The following is an 18,411-nucleotide window of genomic DNA, read 5'->3' on the forward strand; positions in this document are numbered from 1 at the left end:
ACATAGCTTGACGGAGGCAAGGGTGGCCCTTCGTGTAAGACGCCGCCGCACTTCGCTGTGCATAATTGCGTCCCTTGGGCACGCCAGAAACCTATGATTGTGGCCTCGAATCGCGTGCTCGTGTGTTTCACTAATATGATAAACGTCTGTTTTCTGCATCGGCTCTCCTCCCATTGACACGCTGTGATAGGACTTGAATACTGTTGAAAGTGACGTTAAACCCAACTCACTCACTCACTCACATTACCTCAGACAGATCACAGATGAGGATTAAGGGTTTTATTGTACACAAAACTCTGATGCCATGTCTCAAGTAAACATTGTTTCTGCTTAAATCGGGTATTCGTGAACTGGTAGATCGAGGTACATGATATAATTATTAATAACTTAAAGCTTAAGAGGCTGGTTAAAAACTGATACATACACGTGTAGAAATTAGTTCATAAAGGGGAGTGGTTCTGACCGGAAGTGAGTCACGGGAGGGCGGTACCCTTCCTGGTGGCATCCGCTACTTCCGTCTGGGCGCTGTTGTTTTCGTAACGTTTATACACGGCTAAGTATTTCTCCTTTGTTGACAGTGTAGCTTTAACACTGTCTCGCACCTCACACGCTGCCAGCCATCTGTTGAATCGAGCGAACTCTTCGGTCTGAGGAACCGTAAAACCCCTATAGTGATTCAAAATTTCGAATCTAATGCCAAAAGGCACTAGCATGATATCAACAAGCCCGAAACTTGGGCCGCCGAAGAAAGGACCTTCCGCTGATATCGCCCCCGACAACTCTTTAAGGGCTGTCAATATGGCCGCCATGGCTTCCTCCTGCTCTGGCCGAGTTTGGCGCTGAAGGGCAACATAGAACTTAGGCACAATCTTCTTTGTGATGAAATCAGACCAGATTCTTGCTCGCGCACGTTCATACGGGTCTTTAGGAAGAAGAGACGGTCCATCCGGCCAGGCCTCATCCACATACTCAATACACACAGCCGACTCGTACACGCACTTGCCGTCCTTGACGATGACAGGGACGAGTCCCCGGGGGTTGATGGCCAGAAACTCCTTTGTCTTGTTATAAGGGTCAATCTCATTGTATTCGAACTCCACCCCTTTCTCCAGAAGAGCGAGCCACGCTCTCTGTGCAAACGGGCAGAACCAGGACGAGTACAGCTTAACAGTTGCCGCCATTTTGTCAGGAAGGAAACAGACGTTGGTTCCAGATCACGTTGTCAATCTACAATATGCATAAACGAACAGTTCTCAAAGAATGCATGCATCACGAGGTACTGAAGCTGGCCTTTCTTCAATGATATAACATGTTTAGGGGCGAAGGTGTTCCAATAAAATCTTATTACCCAGCAGTTTAAATGCAGTGGAAACTCGCTTATCCGACCCCAAATATCCGGAAACCTCGCCTACCGGACGATATTTACGTGACACGAAATACATACTAAATATAATGCTTCTTTTATCCAAAAATCTGGTTTCCGGTGAATTTCAATTATCAACCATGCACAATACTCTCTATATTTGTGTTTGTTATTTATTGTATTCAAAATATGATTATATCTTGTTTACATTTATTTCGGCGAAATCTTGAGTGAGCGCACCACTATGACTCAACGTTATTTACACCAACCATGATCAGATTACCGCTATTGACCATGTGAACCGAACGTTACTTTTCATGGTGAGAGATTTATTGACATGAAGATTTAGACCTGAACAACACTGATCTTTATAAGAAGTAATTGTAGCAGTCACGGAGTCTTGGTGCTGTACCACCAGTCCAATATATCCCTTCACCTGCTTGTTATTTCCACTAAACTACGACATTAACTATTCATATTGCACCACATAAATATACGGGCTTAGTGGGCAGCCTTGTCTTACTCCTCAGGTGAGTGAGTGAGTTAATATTTAACGTCACATCGGCAGTATTTCAGCCATATCGTGACGATACTCCTCAAGAATTGGAATAATATTTTCTGGTCTGTTTGTTATTGACAACACATAGATAGTCTCCATGAGACAAAGTTCAATCATATTGTTATGGAAAGCCGAATTTAGTAAGTGTAGAATGGATGACCTGATCCTCTACCGGGTCCAAGGCTTTCGAAAAGCAAAATATATATTTTATCCTCATAATCTCATATCAGCCGACAATCTGATTTTATGAATAACCTAGCTTTTAAGAAAGCCAATCTGTGAGTCCTTAATAAGATAATCCATTACTATCATTAATCTGTTTGCAAAAGCCTCAGCAAAGACTTAATAGTGAACAGGTTTTAGTGTAATTATTCTATAGGTGTTCAACAAATGAGGATCTTTCCCCATTTTCCCAAGAGAACAACTGTGCCCCTTGTTTGGGATTAAGAAAGTAGTTTGTTATCAATTGAAAACCTTGGCGTTAATATAAAGTATACCTAAATCGTATGCCCCAATACATTCTAACACTCACAAGGAGAGGGGCGGTCGGGTAGCCTGGTGGTTAAAGCGTTCGCTCGTCACGCCGAAGACCCGGGTTCGATTCCCGACATGGGTACAATGTGTGAAGCCCATTTCTGGTGTCCCCCGCAGTGATATTGCTGGAATATTGCTAAAGGCGGCGTGAAACGATACTCACTCACTCACTCACAAAGAGACCGTCACTGCCTCGCAACGTATTACTTTCCCTACAAGCAAGTCTCAGTTCCCTTTCAGTAATGTTATTGTGAGTATCATGTGCGTCAGGAACCTGTTGCTTGCAACATCCGTGCGTCTCTTCCTGTGACTTTCCAACTGTTTATTTACCCGATCTGTATCCTCTACTACAGTCAGTTTGACAGATTCAACCTTACCTTTTGTTTGCCTATCAAATGTGTTGTACTTTGGTCACCTTGGTCTGCCTAAACCATCTCTCGGCAGACCATACATTGTATCCAAACAACAAAATAGTTCCATTTCTAATACTTTTCTGAAACGTCTATGTGAGTGAGTGAGTGAGTGAGTGAGTGAGTGAGTGGGTGGGTGGGTGGGTGGGTGAGTGAGTGAGTGAGTGAGTGTGGATTTAAGCCGTTTTTAGCAATATTCCAGCAACATCACGCAAGGTAAAAGTCTATATGACTCGTGGTAACTGATATATGGCCTTAGGGGTAATTGAATAGAAAACATAAATTGTCAATGCAAGAGAATAACCTGTAAAGACTATCCACCTAAATTGTCTGGCGCCGTTCAGCCAAGCGACGGCGGTGCAAGTAAATCGATTTCTATTTAATTGTAACGTCACATTTGATAAAGCAATTCTGAATATTATTGACTTTTTGTTAGTTGTTCAGTTTTATTGTTACTTAAACCCTGACATGAAGGACATTTGTTAGAAAGGTTACCGCAATAATGAAAGGGAGACAATCTTTTGGAATGGAATAGATATCACATGCATTTGTATCTTTCTAAACAATCGTACGTAACATGTCATATTTGGTCTTCTAGTTCTTAAATGTTTCGATATGTTGTTAGTTGTTCATTATTAATTTTTATTTAAACCCTGACATGCGTGACATCTATTTGAAGTCTCAACGCAAGACTGAGAAGGTTGCAGCACCTCCGTGTCGGTTTATCACAGGCAGGACGCGACGTGACCTAGTTTCCACCTGAGTAGGGCATTCGTCACCACTCGCCCCTTTCCGTAACCTGCAAGAAGATCGGCTTGTCCCGGAATAACACGAGTTGGTCACGAAAGCTGAGTAGGGCACAACGCGAATAGGTCACTGTGGAAAGACATTGCTTCAAATTCATTTTGCAGAAGGGTAATCGGATAGTAGGCAACGACATGGTAGTAGAGGAGACGAAATTGTTCATATTGTTTTAAACATACCGGTGATTAAATATTTGGGGGTTTGTCGACGTTTTGATGCAACACGTCGAAAATATGTCTATTTTTTTTATTGGGACAGATATCATGGCAGTAGAATAAATATAAGGTCAGCTACCACAATCAACTGCCACAATAGATGGACATTCTCTCCATCCTCAACAACAATAGATGGACACTCTCTCAATCCTCTATCACAAGGTAGACATGGCCACGGGTTTGTGAAGCGGGATCATGCATTGTACTGTTATGGACCGAATGAAACACTGGCCTACCTGTGCACGGTGGAGAGTTGTGCCTCACACAATACACACACTGGCTTACCTGTGCACGGTGGAGAGTTGTGCAGTCTCTATACGACGGGAGGCAGGACTGGTGTGCCGGACTGCTGCCACGTGTCACACTGACACAGACGTTGATACCTCATATGTATGTCGGGAATCTGACATCGGGTTGTGTTTGAGACCCTGATACTAAACGTGCACTGAATACTTTCTGTATGTCATGCAGTGATAGTGGATGCGATGTCATGCAGTAATCGTGGATGTGGTGTCATGCAGTGATGGCGGGTGTAATGTCATATAGTGATAGTGGGTGTGGTGTCATGCAGTGATAGTGGATATGGTGTCATGCAGTGATAGTGGATGCGATGTCATACAGTGATCGTGGATGTGGTGTCATGCAGTGGTAGTGGGTGCGATGTCATGCAGTGATAGTGGATGTGGTGTCATGCAGTGATAGTGGATGCGATGTCATGCAGAGATCGTGGATGTGGTGTCATGCAGTGATAGTGGATGCGATGTCATGCAGTGATCGTGGATGTAATGTCATATAGTGATAGTGGGTGTGGTTTCATGCAGTGATAGTGGATGCGATGCCATGCAGTGATCGTGGATGCGATGTCATGCAGTGATCGTGGATGTGGTGTCAGGCAGTGATAGTGGATGTGGCGCCATGCAGTGATCGTGGGTGTGGTGTCATGCAGTGATAGTGGGTGTGGTGTCAGGCAGTGATAGTGGGTGTGGTGTCATGCAGTGATCGTGGATGTGGTGTCAGGCAGTGTTGGTGGATGTGGTGTCATGCAGTGATATCGGGTGTGGTGTCATGCAGTGATAGCAAATATAATGTCATATAGTGATAGTGGGTGTGGTGTCATGCAGCGACCGTGGATGCGATGTCATGCAGTGATAGTGGATGTGGTGTCATGCAGTGATCGTTGGTGTGGTGTCATGCAGTGATAGTGGATGTGGTGTCATGCAGTGATCGTTGGTGTGGTGTCATGCAGTGATCGTGGGTGTGGTGTCATGCAGTGATAGTGGATGTGGTGTCATGCAGTGATCGTGGATGTGGTGTCATGCAGTGATAGTGGATGTGGCGTCATGCAGTGATCTTGGATGTGGTGTCATGCAGTGATAGCAAATTTAATGTCATATAGTGATAGCCGGTGTGGCATCATGCAGTGATAGGTGTGGTGTCATGCAGTGATGGTGGGTGTCATATACAGATAGTGGGTGTGGCATCATAGGGTTATTGTGGGTGTGTTGTCATGCAGAGTTGTAGGTGTGGCATCATGCAGTGATAGTGGATGTGGTGTCCTGCAGTGATCGTGGATGTGGTGTCCTGCAGTGATAGTGGAGGTGGTGTCCTGCAGTGATAGTGGGTGTTGTGTCATCAGTGATAGTGGGTGTGGTGTCATGCAGTGATAGTGGTGTCCTGCAGTGATAGTGGATGTGGTGTCCTGCAGTGATAGTGGGTGTGATGTCATCAGTGACAGTGGGTGTGGTGTCATGCAGTGATCGGTGTGGTGTCATGCAGTGATAGTGGGTGTGGTGTCCTGCAGTGATAGTGGATGTGGTGTCCTGCAGTGATAGTGGGTGTGGTGTCATCAGTGACAGTGGGTGTGGTGTCATGCAGTGATCGGTGTGGTGTCATGCAGTGATAGTGGGTGTGGTATCATGCAGTGATCGGTGTGGCGTCATGCAGTGATAGTGGATATGGCATCATGCAGTGATAGCGAATGTAATGTCATATAGTGATAGTGGGTGTGGTGTCATGCAGTGATCGGTGTGGTGTCATATACAGATAGTGGGTGCGGCATCATGAAGTTATTGTGGGCATGGTGTCATGCAGCGTTGTAGATGTGGCATCATGCAGTGATAGTAGGTGTGGCATCATGCAGTGATAGTGGGTGTTGTGTCATGCTGTGATGGAGAATTAGATGTCATGCAGTGATAGTGGGTGTGGCGTCACGCAAACAGGGAGTGAGCGAGTCGTGTATGGGTTTGATTTGAAGCTGGGCCACTAGGCTACCCTACCGCCCCACTAACTGATAGACGATGGATGAACAGCAACAGCACAATGTCAGGTAGCGTTAAAATGCCCTCGGTCGATCTGTTCGCAGCATCCTTGTTGAAGCAGTGGCTTTGGATCAGGTGCCCCCAATCTGACCCGGTTCATAGTGGCATCATTGTGCCTCTGCATGTATCACGGATTGCGCGGCTATCAACCATTGGTATGATTTATAGGAATTATAATTGGGTCATGGTGGGATGGAAAACTGATCACCGTATCATATTATGCAGTGTGTTTGTGTAACAGTGAGTGAGTATGGTATGACGTCACTTTTAGAAATATTCCTGCAATACCACAGCTGGGGAAACCAGAAATGGGCTTTGCACATTGTACCCATGTCGTGAATCGAACCCGGGTCTTCGACGTGACGAGCAAACGCTTTAACCACCAGGCTACCAGACCGCCCCTATTTGAGTAACAACTCGGAAAGGTGGCACTAATGTATTGAGATACTTCATTGTTGCCTGTGAAAGAAATTCAAATAAATGTCGTCATTCATCATTCTGCATATTCTGTATCAAATATCAACATTTCCCCCTCAGCTGAGTTCTGGTCTCGTTTGTCACCGTGGTAGTAAAGGAAGTCATTTTTCAGGGACTAATATTTAAAACAGATTAGAAAACCTAAGAGCCAAATCCATAACAGCAGCATGAATACAACTGTTTTTGATGCCCCACAAGGCAATATCCAGCAGTATGACACAGCTGTATCCGGCTTGTATGTAATGCAGACAAGACCAGGCATCATGTTTTAATTTGTTTGTTGTTTAACGCCACACTCAGCAATATATCAGCTATATGACAGCGGTCTGTAAATAATCGAGTCTGTACCAGACAATCCAGTGGTTGATGACCATCGACCCACGCAATAGGGATACGATGACATGCATCAACCAAGACAGCGAGCCTGACCAGCCAATCCTGTAAGTTGCCTCATACGACAAGCGTAGTCGCCTTTTATGGCAAGCATGGATTGCTGAAAACCTGCTTGGTGCCCCAGATCTTCACGGGTCAGGACCAGGTTCACACGCGCTGTTGGGGTATGACGACGCACAATCAACCATGTCACTGAGCCTGACCACACAATCCATTCAGTTGCCTCTAACATCCAGGTGGTTGGAAACCCATTCCAACCCGGAATCACAAGACAGAGCAGGTCAAGACCAAAGCTCGACCGATCCCAGTTCCACAATCAATCTCAATGCAATGACAAAGGCTGTGTTAAAGTAAGGGCTACATGATCATCTTCACACTAAGCTGGTTTAGTGGAGCCGCGCCCTTATTAAAAGCAACTCATCACTGGCTTGTCGCGGATGGCTTGCTCAATAAAGGGAAAGAACACAATAAGCCCTTCAAGAATTTATTTCTTCAGCTTTACATCTCCCATCTTCACTCCTTAGGCAACCAGGGCAGAGGCAGTGGAGGATTCACTGGAAGAAAACAACCGACATTAATACATCTGTTGACGATGATGCACATTGACAACAAGCATGAAATACTCACATCCCCCGCCAATATGACATGTCGGGTGTGTGCAATGCATTAGCTCCTGTGAACTATGTTCACTGGGCCTTTTTGTAAAGAAATATACTACGTTTTTCAAGATCTGCTCCAGAAACGAGGACTACCGCCATTTTCAGTCTAAATCAAAGTCGTTGCCGTGGAAACTCGAAAAATAATTTTTTTTTAAAATCCCAAACTATCAAAAGGCACCAGTTCACCCCTAGATCTATCTATGTGCCAAGTTTGGTGAAGAAATATGGTACGTTTTTTCAAGATCTGCTCCAGAAACGAGGACTACCGCCATTTTCAGTCTAAATCAAAGTCGTTGCCATGGAAACTCGAAAAATAATTTTTTTTTAAAATCCCAAACTATCAAAAGGCACCAGTTCACCCCTACATCTATCTATGTGCCAAGTTTGGTGAATAAATATGGTACGGTTTTCAAGATCTGCTCCGGAAACGATATGTGATGGACGGACGGAACCCATTCCTACACCCCCCTTCCACTTCGTGGCGGGGGATAATAATGATGGATTTCGTCACTGTAAGGTTATGTGACCAGTACACACAATGAACACAAGTCCATGTGTATCCCGAGTGCCGCTATAGGTTTATGTTTGGGCTGAGATAGCAACGCGAGTTACAGGATATTTTGCAAGTGAAAAAAACATTGTTAAATCTGATCGGTTAGTGATAGAACATAATCATGTTGAGCCTAAGGAGCAGACCATTTAATTAGGGGGAGGGGGAGAGGAGAAAGAGAAGAAATAAATAAATTGTTGCAAAACTGGGTTTTGTAGCTGTAGCTGGTGAATAGTCATGACTGTCAGTAAGACTGTGCGGGACAATAAGGATTTCACGCAAAAACTGACAAACTAAGTATTGGGATAGTATCTTATCATGAGGATTGTTTCATTCCTACTCATTGCTATGTGTACAGCTACTTACTATTTCCAGTTGGGAGGCAGGACCTTCTTCGACTTGTAGTACCGTGCAAGTCGGTGGATACGGCTCTCAATCAAAATCAGACGGAACTTGGCATCACGGTCCTGAAAGTAAAGTCAGATAATGCAGGACTCCTCCAGGGTAGCTGATGGGGTGAGGACAATGTGAGTCAGGCCCCAGGGTAGCTGATGGGGTGAGGACCATGTGATTCATGCCCCAGGGTAGCTGATGGGGCGAGAACCATGTGATTCAGGCCCCAGGGTAGCTGATGGGGTGAGGACCATGTGATTCAGGCCCCAGGGTAGCTGATGGGGCGAGGACCATGTGATTCAGGCCCCAGGGTAGCTGATGGGGTGAGGACCATGTGATTCAGGCCCCAGGGTAGCTGATGGGGCGAGAACCATGTGATTCAGGCCCCAGGGTAGCTGATGGGGTGAGGACAATGTGATTCAGGCCCCAGGGTAGCTGATGGGGCGAGGACAATGTGATTCAGGCCCCAGGGTAGCTGATGGGGTGAGGACAATGTGATTCAGGCCCCAGGGTAGCTGATGGGGTGAAGACCATGTGATTCAGGCCCCTGGGTAGCTGATGGGGCGAGAACCATGTGATTCAGGCCCCAGGGTAGCTGATGGGGTGAGGATAAAGTGAGTCAGGCATCTTGTGGTCCTTTTAACAATAACCTTTCGATGTTCATATTTAATTGAGAATGAAGTTTGAAGTCAGGATCTTACTAAATGGTATTTTTATATTGCATTCATGACAGTAATGTAAAACTAAGTCTCAAAGTCTTTTCTGCTTTCTTAGTTTTGTTTTCAGTGACAATGTTATAATTGCAATCACGTTTGCAAAGCGAAAACACAAGTTCTAATTCTGGCCACCCAAAGTGTTTTTCTAAATGATAAATATTTCCAAGCATTTCTCATAGACCCGAGGCCAAGTATCAGCTTCCAATATGGCTTCCAATATGGCTTCCAATATGGCCAGAACAAGTGTGTAGTATTCAAGCCTACTGTAAATCAGTGTAGGATTTTTATTACATCCCATAATTTCCTGGACATGTCAGATTACTCAATTTCAATTGATCATAACTATTTTACAAACATCCAAACAAGAATCTGAAAAATGTCTTTTTCTGAACAGTCTTGTCAGAGATTATTGGATTACTAAAACATGCCAATTATAATAGACTTTAAAAAAACATGGTAACCATGTAATGACAACGATTTCAATTAAAATTTAAAAAACATCTTGAGGCAGATAATCTGTGACATTTAAAGTAAATACTTACTGTACAAGTTCTTGCATACCCCTTACCCCACTTCAACCGATATATCCGTATTTAGCTGTCTGGAATACGGTATATATCAGCCTGGTGGATGCCAGGAGACAATTCTACCGATATACCCGTATTTAGCTGTCTGGAATACGGTATATATCAGCCTGGTGGATGCCAGGAGACACTTCTACCGATATACCCGTATGTAGCTGTCTGGAATACGGTATATATCAGCCTGGTGGATGCCAGGAGACACTTCTACCGATATACCCGTATTTAGCTGTCTGGAATATGGTATATATCAGCCTGGTGGATGCCAGGAGACAATTCTACCGATATACCCGTATGTAGCTGTCTGGAATACGGTATATATCAGCCTGGTGGATGCCAGGAGACACTTCTAGTGATATATCCATATGTAGCCAAATATGGAATACGGTATATATCAGCCTGGTGGATGCCAGGAGACACTTCTACCGATATATCCGTATGTAGCCGCTTCTGGAATATAGTATATCAGCCTGGTGGATGCCAGGAGACAATTCTACCGATATACCCGTATGTAGCTGTCTGGAATACGGTATATATCAGCCTGGTGGATGCCAGGAGACTCTTCTACCTATATATCCATATGTAGCTGTCTGGAATACGGTATATCAGCCTGTTTGTTGCCAGGAGACACTTCTACCGATATACCCGTATGTAGCTGTCTGGAATACGGTATATATCAGCCTGGTAGTTGCAAGGAGACACTTCTACCGATATACCCGTATGTAGCTGTCTGGAATACGGTATATATCAGCCTGTTTGTTGCCAGGAGACCCACCTTCCTATTCCTCTCAAGATGTTTGCGGATGTTTACAGCCTTCTTGATCAGATGGTACAAGTCTTCAGGGATGTCGGGGGCAAGACCCTTGGCCTTCAGGATACGCAGGATCTTGTTGCCGGTCACAAAGCGCACCTGAGCTACACCATGGGAGTCACGGAGGATAACACCTACAACAAACATGGGTACCTTAGTGATGGGGATAACACCTAGACCTGGGTACCTTAGCTGTGGGGATAATACCTACAGATATGGGTAACTTAGTGGTGGGGTATAACACCTACAGACATGGATAACTTAGTGGTGGGGTATAACACCTACAGACATGGATAACTTAGTGGTGGGGTATAACACCTACAGACATGGGTTACTTAGTGGTGGGGGATAACACCTACAGACATGGGTAACTTAGTGGTGGGGGATAACACCTACAGACATGGATAACTTAGTGGTGGGGTATAACACCTACAGACATGGGTAACTTAGTGGTGGGGATAACACCTACAGACATGGGTAACTTAGTGGTGGGGTATAACACCTACAGACATGGATAACTTAGTGGTGGGGTATAACACCTACAGACATGGGTAACTTAGTGGTGGGGATAACACCTAGACCTGGGTACCTTAGCTGTGGGGATAATACCTACAGATATGGGTAACTTAGTGGTGGGGTATAACACCTACAGACATGGATAACTTAGTGGTGGGGTATAACACCTACAGACATGGATAACTTAGTGGTGGGGTATAACACCTACAGACATGGGTTACTTAGTGGTGGGGGATAACACCTACAGACATGGGTAACTTAGTGGTGGGGGATAACACCTACAGACATGGATAACTTAGTGGTGGGGTATAACACCTACAGACATGGGTAACTTAGTGGTGGGGATAACACCTACAGACATGGGTAACTTAGTGGTGGGGTATAACACCTACAGACATGGATAACTTAGTGGTGGGGTATAACACCTACAGACATGGGTAACTTAGTGGTGGGGATAACACCTACAGACATGGATAACTTAGTGGTGGGGTATAACACCTACAGACATGGGTAACTTAGTGGTGGGGTTTAACACCTACAGACATGGATAACTTAGTGGTGGGGTATAACACCTACAGACATGGGTAACTTAGTGGTGGGTATAACACCTACAGACATGGATAACTTAGTGGTGGGGGATAACACCTACAGACATGGGTAACTTAGTGGTGGGGATAACACCTACAGACATGGGTAACTTAGTGGTGGGGATAACACCTACAGACATGGGTAACTTAGTGGTGGGGTATAACACCTACAGACATGGGTAACTTAGTGGTGGGGTATAACACCTACAGACATGGATAACTTAGTGGTGGGGTATAACACCTACAGACATGGGTAACTTAGTGGTGGGGATAACACCTACAGACATGGATAACTTAGTGGTGGGGTATAACACCTACAGACATGGGTAACTTAGTGGTGGGGTATAACACCTACAGACATGGATAACTTAGTGGTGGGGTATAACACCTACAGACATGGGTAACTTAGTGGTGGGTATAACACCTACAGACATGGATAACTTAGTGGTGGGGGATAACACCTACAGACATGGGTAACTTAGTGGTGGGGATAACACCTACAGACATGGGTAACTTAGTGGTGGGGATAACACCTACAGACATGGGTAACTTAGTGGTGGGGTATAACACCTACAGACATGGGTAACTTAGTGGTGGGGTATAACACCTACAGACATGGGTAACTTAGTGGTGGGGACAACACCTACAGACATGGATAACTTAGTGGTGGGGTATAACACCTACAGACATGGGTAACTTAGTGGTGGGGGATAACACCTACAGACATGGGTAACTTAGTGGTGGGGATAACACCTACAGACATGGGTAACTTAGTGGTGGGGGATAACACCTACAATACATATGAGAGACTTACCAATCTGTGACGGGGTCAGACCCTTCTTGGCCAACTTGTATATCTGTTCCTGAACATCCTCAGATGTCAGTTTGAGCCACTGAAATACACAAATTGGATGTGCAGCAATTAGTGGCAAAAGTATCGATAGACAATAAGTTCTCAATCAAGTGTGCACAACATGTAAAGTAATGAGTAAGGCAAAAGATGTTTTCTTTTTAACCATTTCAAATCTAAGATATTGGTGAGTGAGTGAGCAAGTTGGGTTTAATGCTGCTTTGAACTGTATTACAGCATGTGGGAGGAAGGCTGGAAGTGATGCAGGTCTCAAACTTGTACATTTGTGAAACCCACAAGCATGTGTATAGTGCTGGTTACTTTAGGAACATTATTGGGGCAAACTTATTTTGAACCCACGATCATAGGTTTCTGGCATGCCCAAGGGATGCAACTCTGCACAGCGAATGTCAGTGCCAGCTGTGAAATCGTTGAGTTTCTTGGACCAGTAATTCAGCTGCACCATGGTGTGTTCTCGTATGCAACCCAAGTGGCAGGGGCAGACTTTGGCCATCTTGTTGCAACTCACAGCAGACAATCATCACCAGGGTAAATCTGGGAACTAAGCCCACACCTCACTCCAATCAGCTACAGATAAGCAGCGTATTTGAACAAAATACCCCAAAAATATTAAAAGTGAGTATGGTTTTACGCCGCTTTTAGCAATATTTCAGCAATATCATGGCGGGGGACACCAGAAATGGGCTTCACACATTGTACCCATGTCGGGAATCGAACCCGGGTCTTCGGCGTGACAAGCGAACGCTTTAACCACTAGGCTGCCCGACCGCCCCCCAAAATATTAAAAACCCAATTACTTTAAATTAACTTGTGTAATAATAATATTGTGCACTTATAATGCGCTAGCCTTCATGTAGCAGTTCCTGCTCAAAGCGCTACATTATTACTCCGGTCAACGGATCAGTGAGTACTCAATTTTCATTCTCAGCTCCCTGGAGAGTATACAACCCAAAGCTGCCTGTAAGGCACTAGAAGGGTAACAGCCACATTACCACCTCATGCTACCGGGTACCCACTCACTGCTGGGTGAGCAGAGTTACATTTCGAACAAAGTCACTTGCCTAAGGAGACACCACATGTGCTACATGTGTACAGAAACACATGAATAAAATGAAGAACTTAAATGTATAAAAACAGCATGTGTAAATACCAAATGAAGCTTTTTCAGCATGCGTACAAAGGAGCTAATTTCCGAATCACAATTACAGGCTAATTTACTTTCCGAGTCAAGGCTATATTTCTACTCAAGGGCATTGAGGGACTATAGTGTTATGATTGAGAATTTGTTTAAGTCCAGGGAAAGGATTTCAGAAGGCCAAGAAAAGTTCGGAACACTTACAGTTGGCACAGATCGCCTGTATGGTAGGGCAGACTGGGAAATACCTTTTCTGAAAAAGAGAAAAAAACCCAAACATATGAAAGATCATGCTGTGGACAAACATGTGTGGATAGTGTCAACATCTCTGGGTCTGTTACTTAAAGCCTCAAGTCCGAAACCCAGGTCAAGCAAAACATCTTTTGGTCGAGTGAGCTTTCTTTGGTAATTGAAGTTCATACAGACGGACTGATCTCCATGTGAAATTGCAACATGTCCCTGTGTAAACATATGATCAACTCAGTCATTGTTGTCCCAATGTCGTATTTTCAAATTACAAATTCTAAAAAACTCATTTCGTCTGTTATCAGCCATAAACTTAAGGAGTGTAATACCGGCACTTGTTCTACATTTATCTCCTGCTATCTCTCCTCCTAAAATACATCTTGTCTTGAACTTGGAAGGCAGTAACCGGAGGCCAGGTTCACAAGCGAGGTAATGATTTGACAGGTTTATCTGGATCCTCTGATGTGAATAGTAAACAGTCAACAGTAAACTCATTTAGCTGAAAACAAAACGATTTGCAATATTTTGTAGCTAACTTGTGTTACAGGACTAAGTTCCTAGCCGCTATGACAACTGGTAATTATACAAGTATTCCCAGCCTGGCTAGTGTTGCATCCTGACCTGGTCAATACAGGCCTTGTATCAAGTAGGAATGTAACAATGTATATATCAAACTGTCGATCTATTGAAACTGTTTGCCCTATGATTGTACTATATCGATAGAATATAAAACCAACAATAGTATTGTCCATACTATGCATAACAACCATTTGTTTTATTCATAACTAATGGAGACCATGGAAACTAACCATTCAGCGGAAAACTTGGTTTTTTACATTTAACCTGCATACCTGTCGTACGTTGGCTTGAAAGGATTAGGACAACTTCATACTAGAGTTACTTCCCTTTGGTTTGAGTAGCAACCGGGAGGAAAATAGCCGACTTTGACATTGTCAGCAATACTTTATTCATTTCTAAAACATTGATTAATATAATTATGATTTATCAAGACTTAAAATTGGTTTAACACCATTGCAATACAATCGCAATAGTGGAGATAGTGCCAAAGTCACCCCTAGTTATCAAGGCATTGCCAAAATCTGAAAATATTTGCTGGCTTACAAAACAATGAAAAATACAATCAGTCATACTTGAATCACTTTGCCTTTAATGGTAAATCTTGCATTTCCCACCACTGTTCCTTATTTGGTGCGGTTTAGGAATTTAAATAATTGCTTTAAATTATTTGAATTGGAGGTTAGTGCTGCTTTGGCCAAGTCCTAACACCCGGTATCAATAATCAATGAGTATCGTGTTTATCTCCTCAGTCTGCAGTGACCTAGGCTTAGTTTAGCTGTGGTAACCTTATCCCTGTGCTCCTCCCTACAAACGATTTTGACTTCATACATTTTGACTTGTGATACACAGAGCTACGGGATGTTGCAGTCAGAAATATTCCAGCTATATGATGGTGGTCTGTAAATAATTGAGTCTGGTGATTGTCATCATGAGCATTGATCTATGCAGTTGGTACACACATCAGCCAAGTCAGCAAACTTGACCACCCTGCCCCATTAGTCGCCTCTCAGTGTGAGTGAGTTGGGTTTAACCAGCGTTAGAAATTGGCACTAGTCCTGTAGTCCTTGGCAAACTGACCAATAGTTAAGGTATCATAAGGACTAGTAGAAATTTGCCGTTTTTCTATAGGGTATCATTATAAGGACTAGTGGGTGAAAACTGTTAGTTTCTAACTCTGGTTTAACGCTGCTTTTAACATTATTCCAGTTATATCGCAACATGTCAGCTTAATGTGGGAGGAAAGCCCGAAGTGATGCAGGTCACAGACGTTTACCAGTTCGGTGAAACCCACGAGCACAGGTATGGTGCTGACAAACCTAGAAACATAATCAGGGCGAACCGGGATTCGAACCCACAATCATAGGTTTCTGGCGTGACCAAGGGACGTAATTCTGCACAGCGAATAGCAGCGCCGTAGACGACTGGGCCACCCGTGCCCCCAGTCGCCTCTTACGACAAGCATATAGTTGCCTTTTCAGTTTTAGAAACTTGCTCTGGTCCTATAGTCCTTGCCAAACTGCACAATAGTAAAGGTATGATAAGTACTAGTAGAAATTTGCCATTTTTTAAAGGTTTTGTTATATGTTATCATAAGAACCAGTGGACGAAAACTGTTTCTATCGCTGCTTTTACGGCTGAAGACCTATTCTACCCCGGATCTTCACGGGTACTGACATTATGTACATGAATCCTAAGAGACTCCACATGTGTATCTAAATTTCAATCATGCATATGTTCTGTTTCAAGACTATTTGTTTGTTGTTTAACACCGCACTCTCAATATTCCAGCTGTAGGTCATTAGTCAGGATAAATATCCAGGTCTGGACCAGACAATCCATTGATTAACATCATGTGCATCGATCTACGCAATTGGGACATGATGACATGCATTAATCTGAGCCCGTTAGTCACCTGTTACCAATAATGTAGTTTTCATCGAATTTCAGTTGGACTCAAGAGGCTACAGATTTATGGCTGCCATCGCTAATCTCAATGATGGATTACAATTCTTGACCCTTACAGTTTCTAAGCTAATTATTGCAAATATATTATAAATATATAAAAAATATAGGTACTCTTATTTGAAGGCAAATGTTTTAGGAAGTGAATCATGCAGGGGTCGATATAAAATAAATTGCCAGTCTGACATCAGAACCCACTGACTTTAGAAGATATTTATTCACATCTTAACAGTCATAAACAATCGCGGGTAGTGGTCTATTGGGGATCAATTTGAAACCACACGTAATGAATAATCAACCTAGGTCAAAACGCTAACCTTATCCTATCTCAATATTTATCGCAATTTCCAAACCTGATTTCGTCAATACAAGACGTTGTTACAATTTTAATCCTGAAATTGACTTGAGTTTCCGAACAGTGACGAATAAAGTGCGACCACGCACGTGGAGCTCGATCCCAGGCGAACACGTGGTTTGATGAAACCTGAAATTACATCTTTATTTCAAGTTTCCCACGATAGTATGTGTTACCAGTTTGACCCAAGTTGAAAGCATGAACAATATACTTCTTCTATATATGTGTGTTGATGTAAAATATTGTCATAATCGAAAGATATATGAAAAAATGTCCCCATACCCTGGATTGTGCATACGACCCATGATGGCGGATTTGAGAAAGAGACCGATCCCTTCGCCCTCTACCGGTCAAGGGAGATAATTCATAAATTGCCGTGATATTTCGCGATCTTGTGGAATCGAGTCAATCAGCTTCAATATTGTAAGCTTTAGGCCGATGATACAAATGCAACAGAGGGGGTCGTTTTCTTTAGAACTATCACAAATTGCTTTATATATGTACATAGATATGCTTTTGACGGTGTATTCGTTGTTAGCTGCCGACATTATAGGATATATAATGTTTTAGTGATGAACATCGTGCTCTCAGGCCATCACATGTTTTACACTTTAAAAAGATGGCTTTCATCTTCTGTACAGTTCTATTTAAGAATATACAAAACTTCTATCCTACCTCTTTAAAGTAAACCTTCAAAATTAAATTCTAAGGCGATATGAAGGAACTGCATCTGAACATGTAAACAGCACCATTGCGTTTCTAATGTAAAATGTGTTTGAGCTATGGGAGCTAAGATATAAGATTTAGAATTGAAGTTTAATTAATGCAAAGAGTAATCAGTCAATCCTGATTGTAAACTAAGAAGCAAAAGAAACTATACCTTTTAGTTGATTTTGTCACGTTTTTGTCTCAATTGAAAATATCAGTTTTAAGTTAGGGATTTCATATTTAAAAAATGAACTGTACTGGCTTAGTACGCACTCAAAGAATAGTTCAACATGTTTTTTAATTTTTAAAACATAATTCTATTATTATTTTATAAAAAAAAATTAAAAATAATTCGCAGAATACACAACTGGTGATTGGTATCCTACGCACTTTAATCTTTGTAAATCAATCAAGTTTCCAAATTTTCTAAACTTTGTAAATCAATCAATATGGTAGGGGGTCATGTGGTTGTAAATTCATTTTTTACCCCAGTCGTCTTTGAACCAGTAAATTATGTTTACACAACATTACCCAGCCACAGATTACTTTTAACAACTGTTACAGGAATGAGTGATGGTAAAATATAGACATAATCAAATTTAACAATAGCTCGTTCAATTTTTAATTTCATTAAAAGACAGTTCGGTATGCTTTCTTGTGCCCCTCAAT

At 43.0% G+C, this 18,411-nt stretch overlaps 2 protein-coding genes across 3 annotated transcripts; both read right to left on the reverse strand.

Annotated features, from left to right (window-relative positions):
• Positions 1–264: 264 nt before the first annotated feature.
• On the reverse strand, positions 265–4,476 carry LOC124124847 (glutathione S-transferase U20-like). 2 transcript variants are annotated; one of them, XM_046488138.2, is made up of 2 exons: positions 4,122–4,476; positions 265–1,227 (listed from the first exon to the last, which is right to left on the reverse strand). In XM_046488138.2, exon 2 carries the CDS (start codon positions 1,179–1,181, stop codon positions 474–476), a length of 708 nt encoding a protein of 235 aa, XP_046344094.1. In that variant the 5' UTR covers positions 1,182–1,227; positions 4,122–4,476; the 3' UTR covers positions 265–473. The 2 variants fall into 2 exon arrangements, with proteins under 2 accessions (XP_046344094.1, XP_046344093.1); XM_046488137.2 differs by having other exon boundaries at positions 4,171–4,470.
• A 3,068-nt stretch (positions 4,477–7,544) lies between these two features.
• On the reverse strand, positions 7,545–17,411 carry LOC124124843 (40S ribosomal protein S13). The gene is made up of 6 exons (XM_046488131.2): positions 17,317–17,411; positions 14,097–14,145; positions 12,701–12,779; positions 10,748–10,917; positions 8,649–8,749; positions 7,545–7,627 (listed from the first exon to the last, which is right to left on the reverse strand). Exons 1-6 carry the CDS (start codon positions 17,337–17,339, stop codon positions 7,594–7,596), a joined length of 456 nt encoding a protein of 151 aa, XP_046344087.1. The 5' UTR covers positions 17,340–17,411; the 3' UTR covers positions 7,545–7,593.
• Between the last annotated feature and the right edge of the window lie 1,000 nt (positions 17,412–18,411).

This window comes from Haliotis rufescens, unplaced genomic scaffold (genome assembly GCF_023055435.1).
Source record: "Haliotis rufescens isolate VD_foot unplaced genomic scaffold, xgHalRufe1.0.p SCAF_6, whole genome shotgun sequence".
Lineage (NCBI taxonomy): Eukaryota > Metazoa > Mollusca > Gastropoda > Lepetellida > Haliotidae > Haliotis > Haliotis rufescens.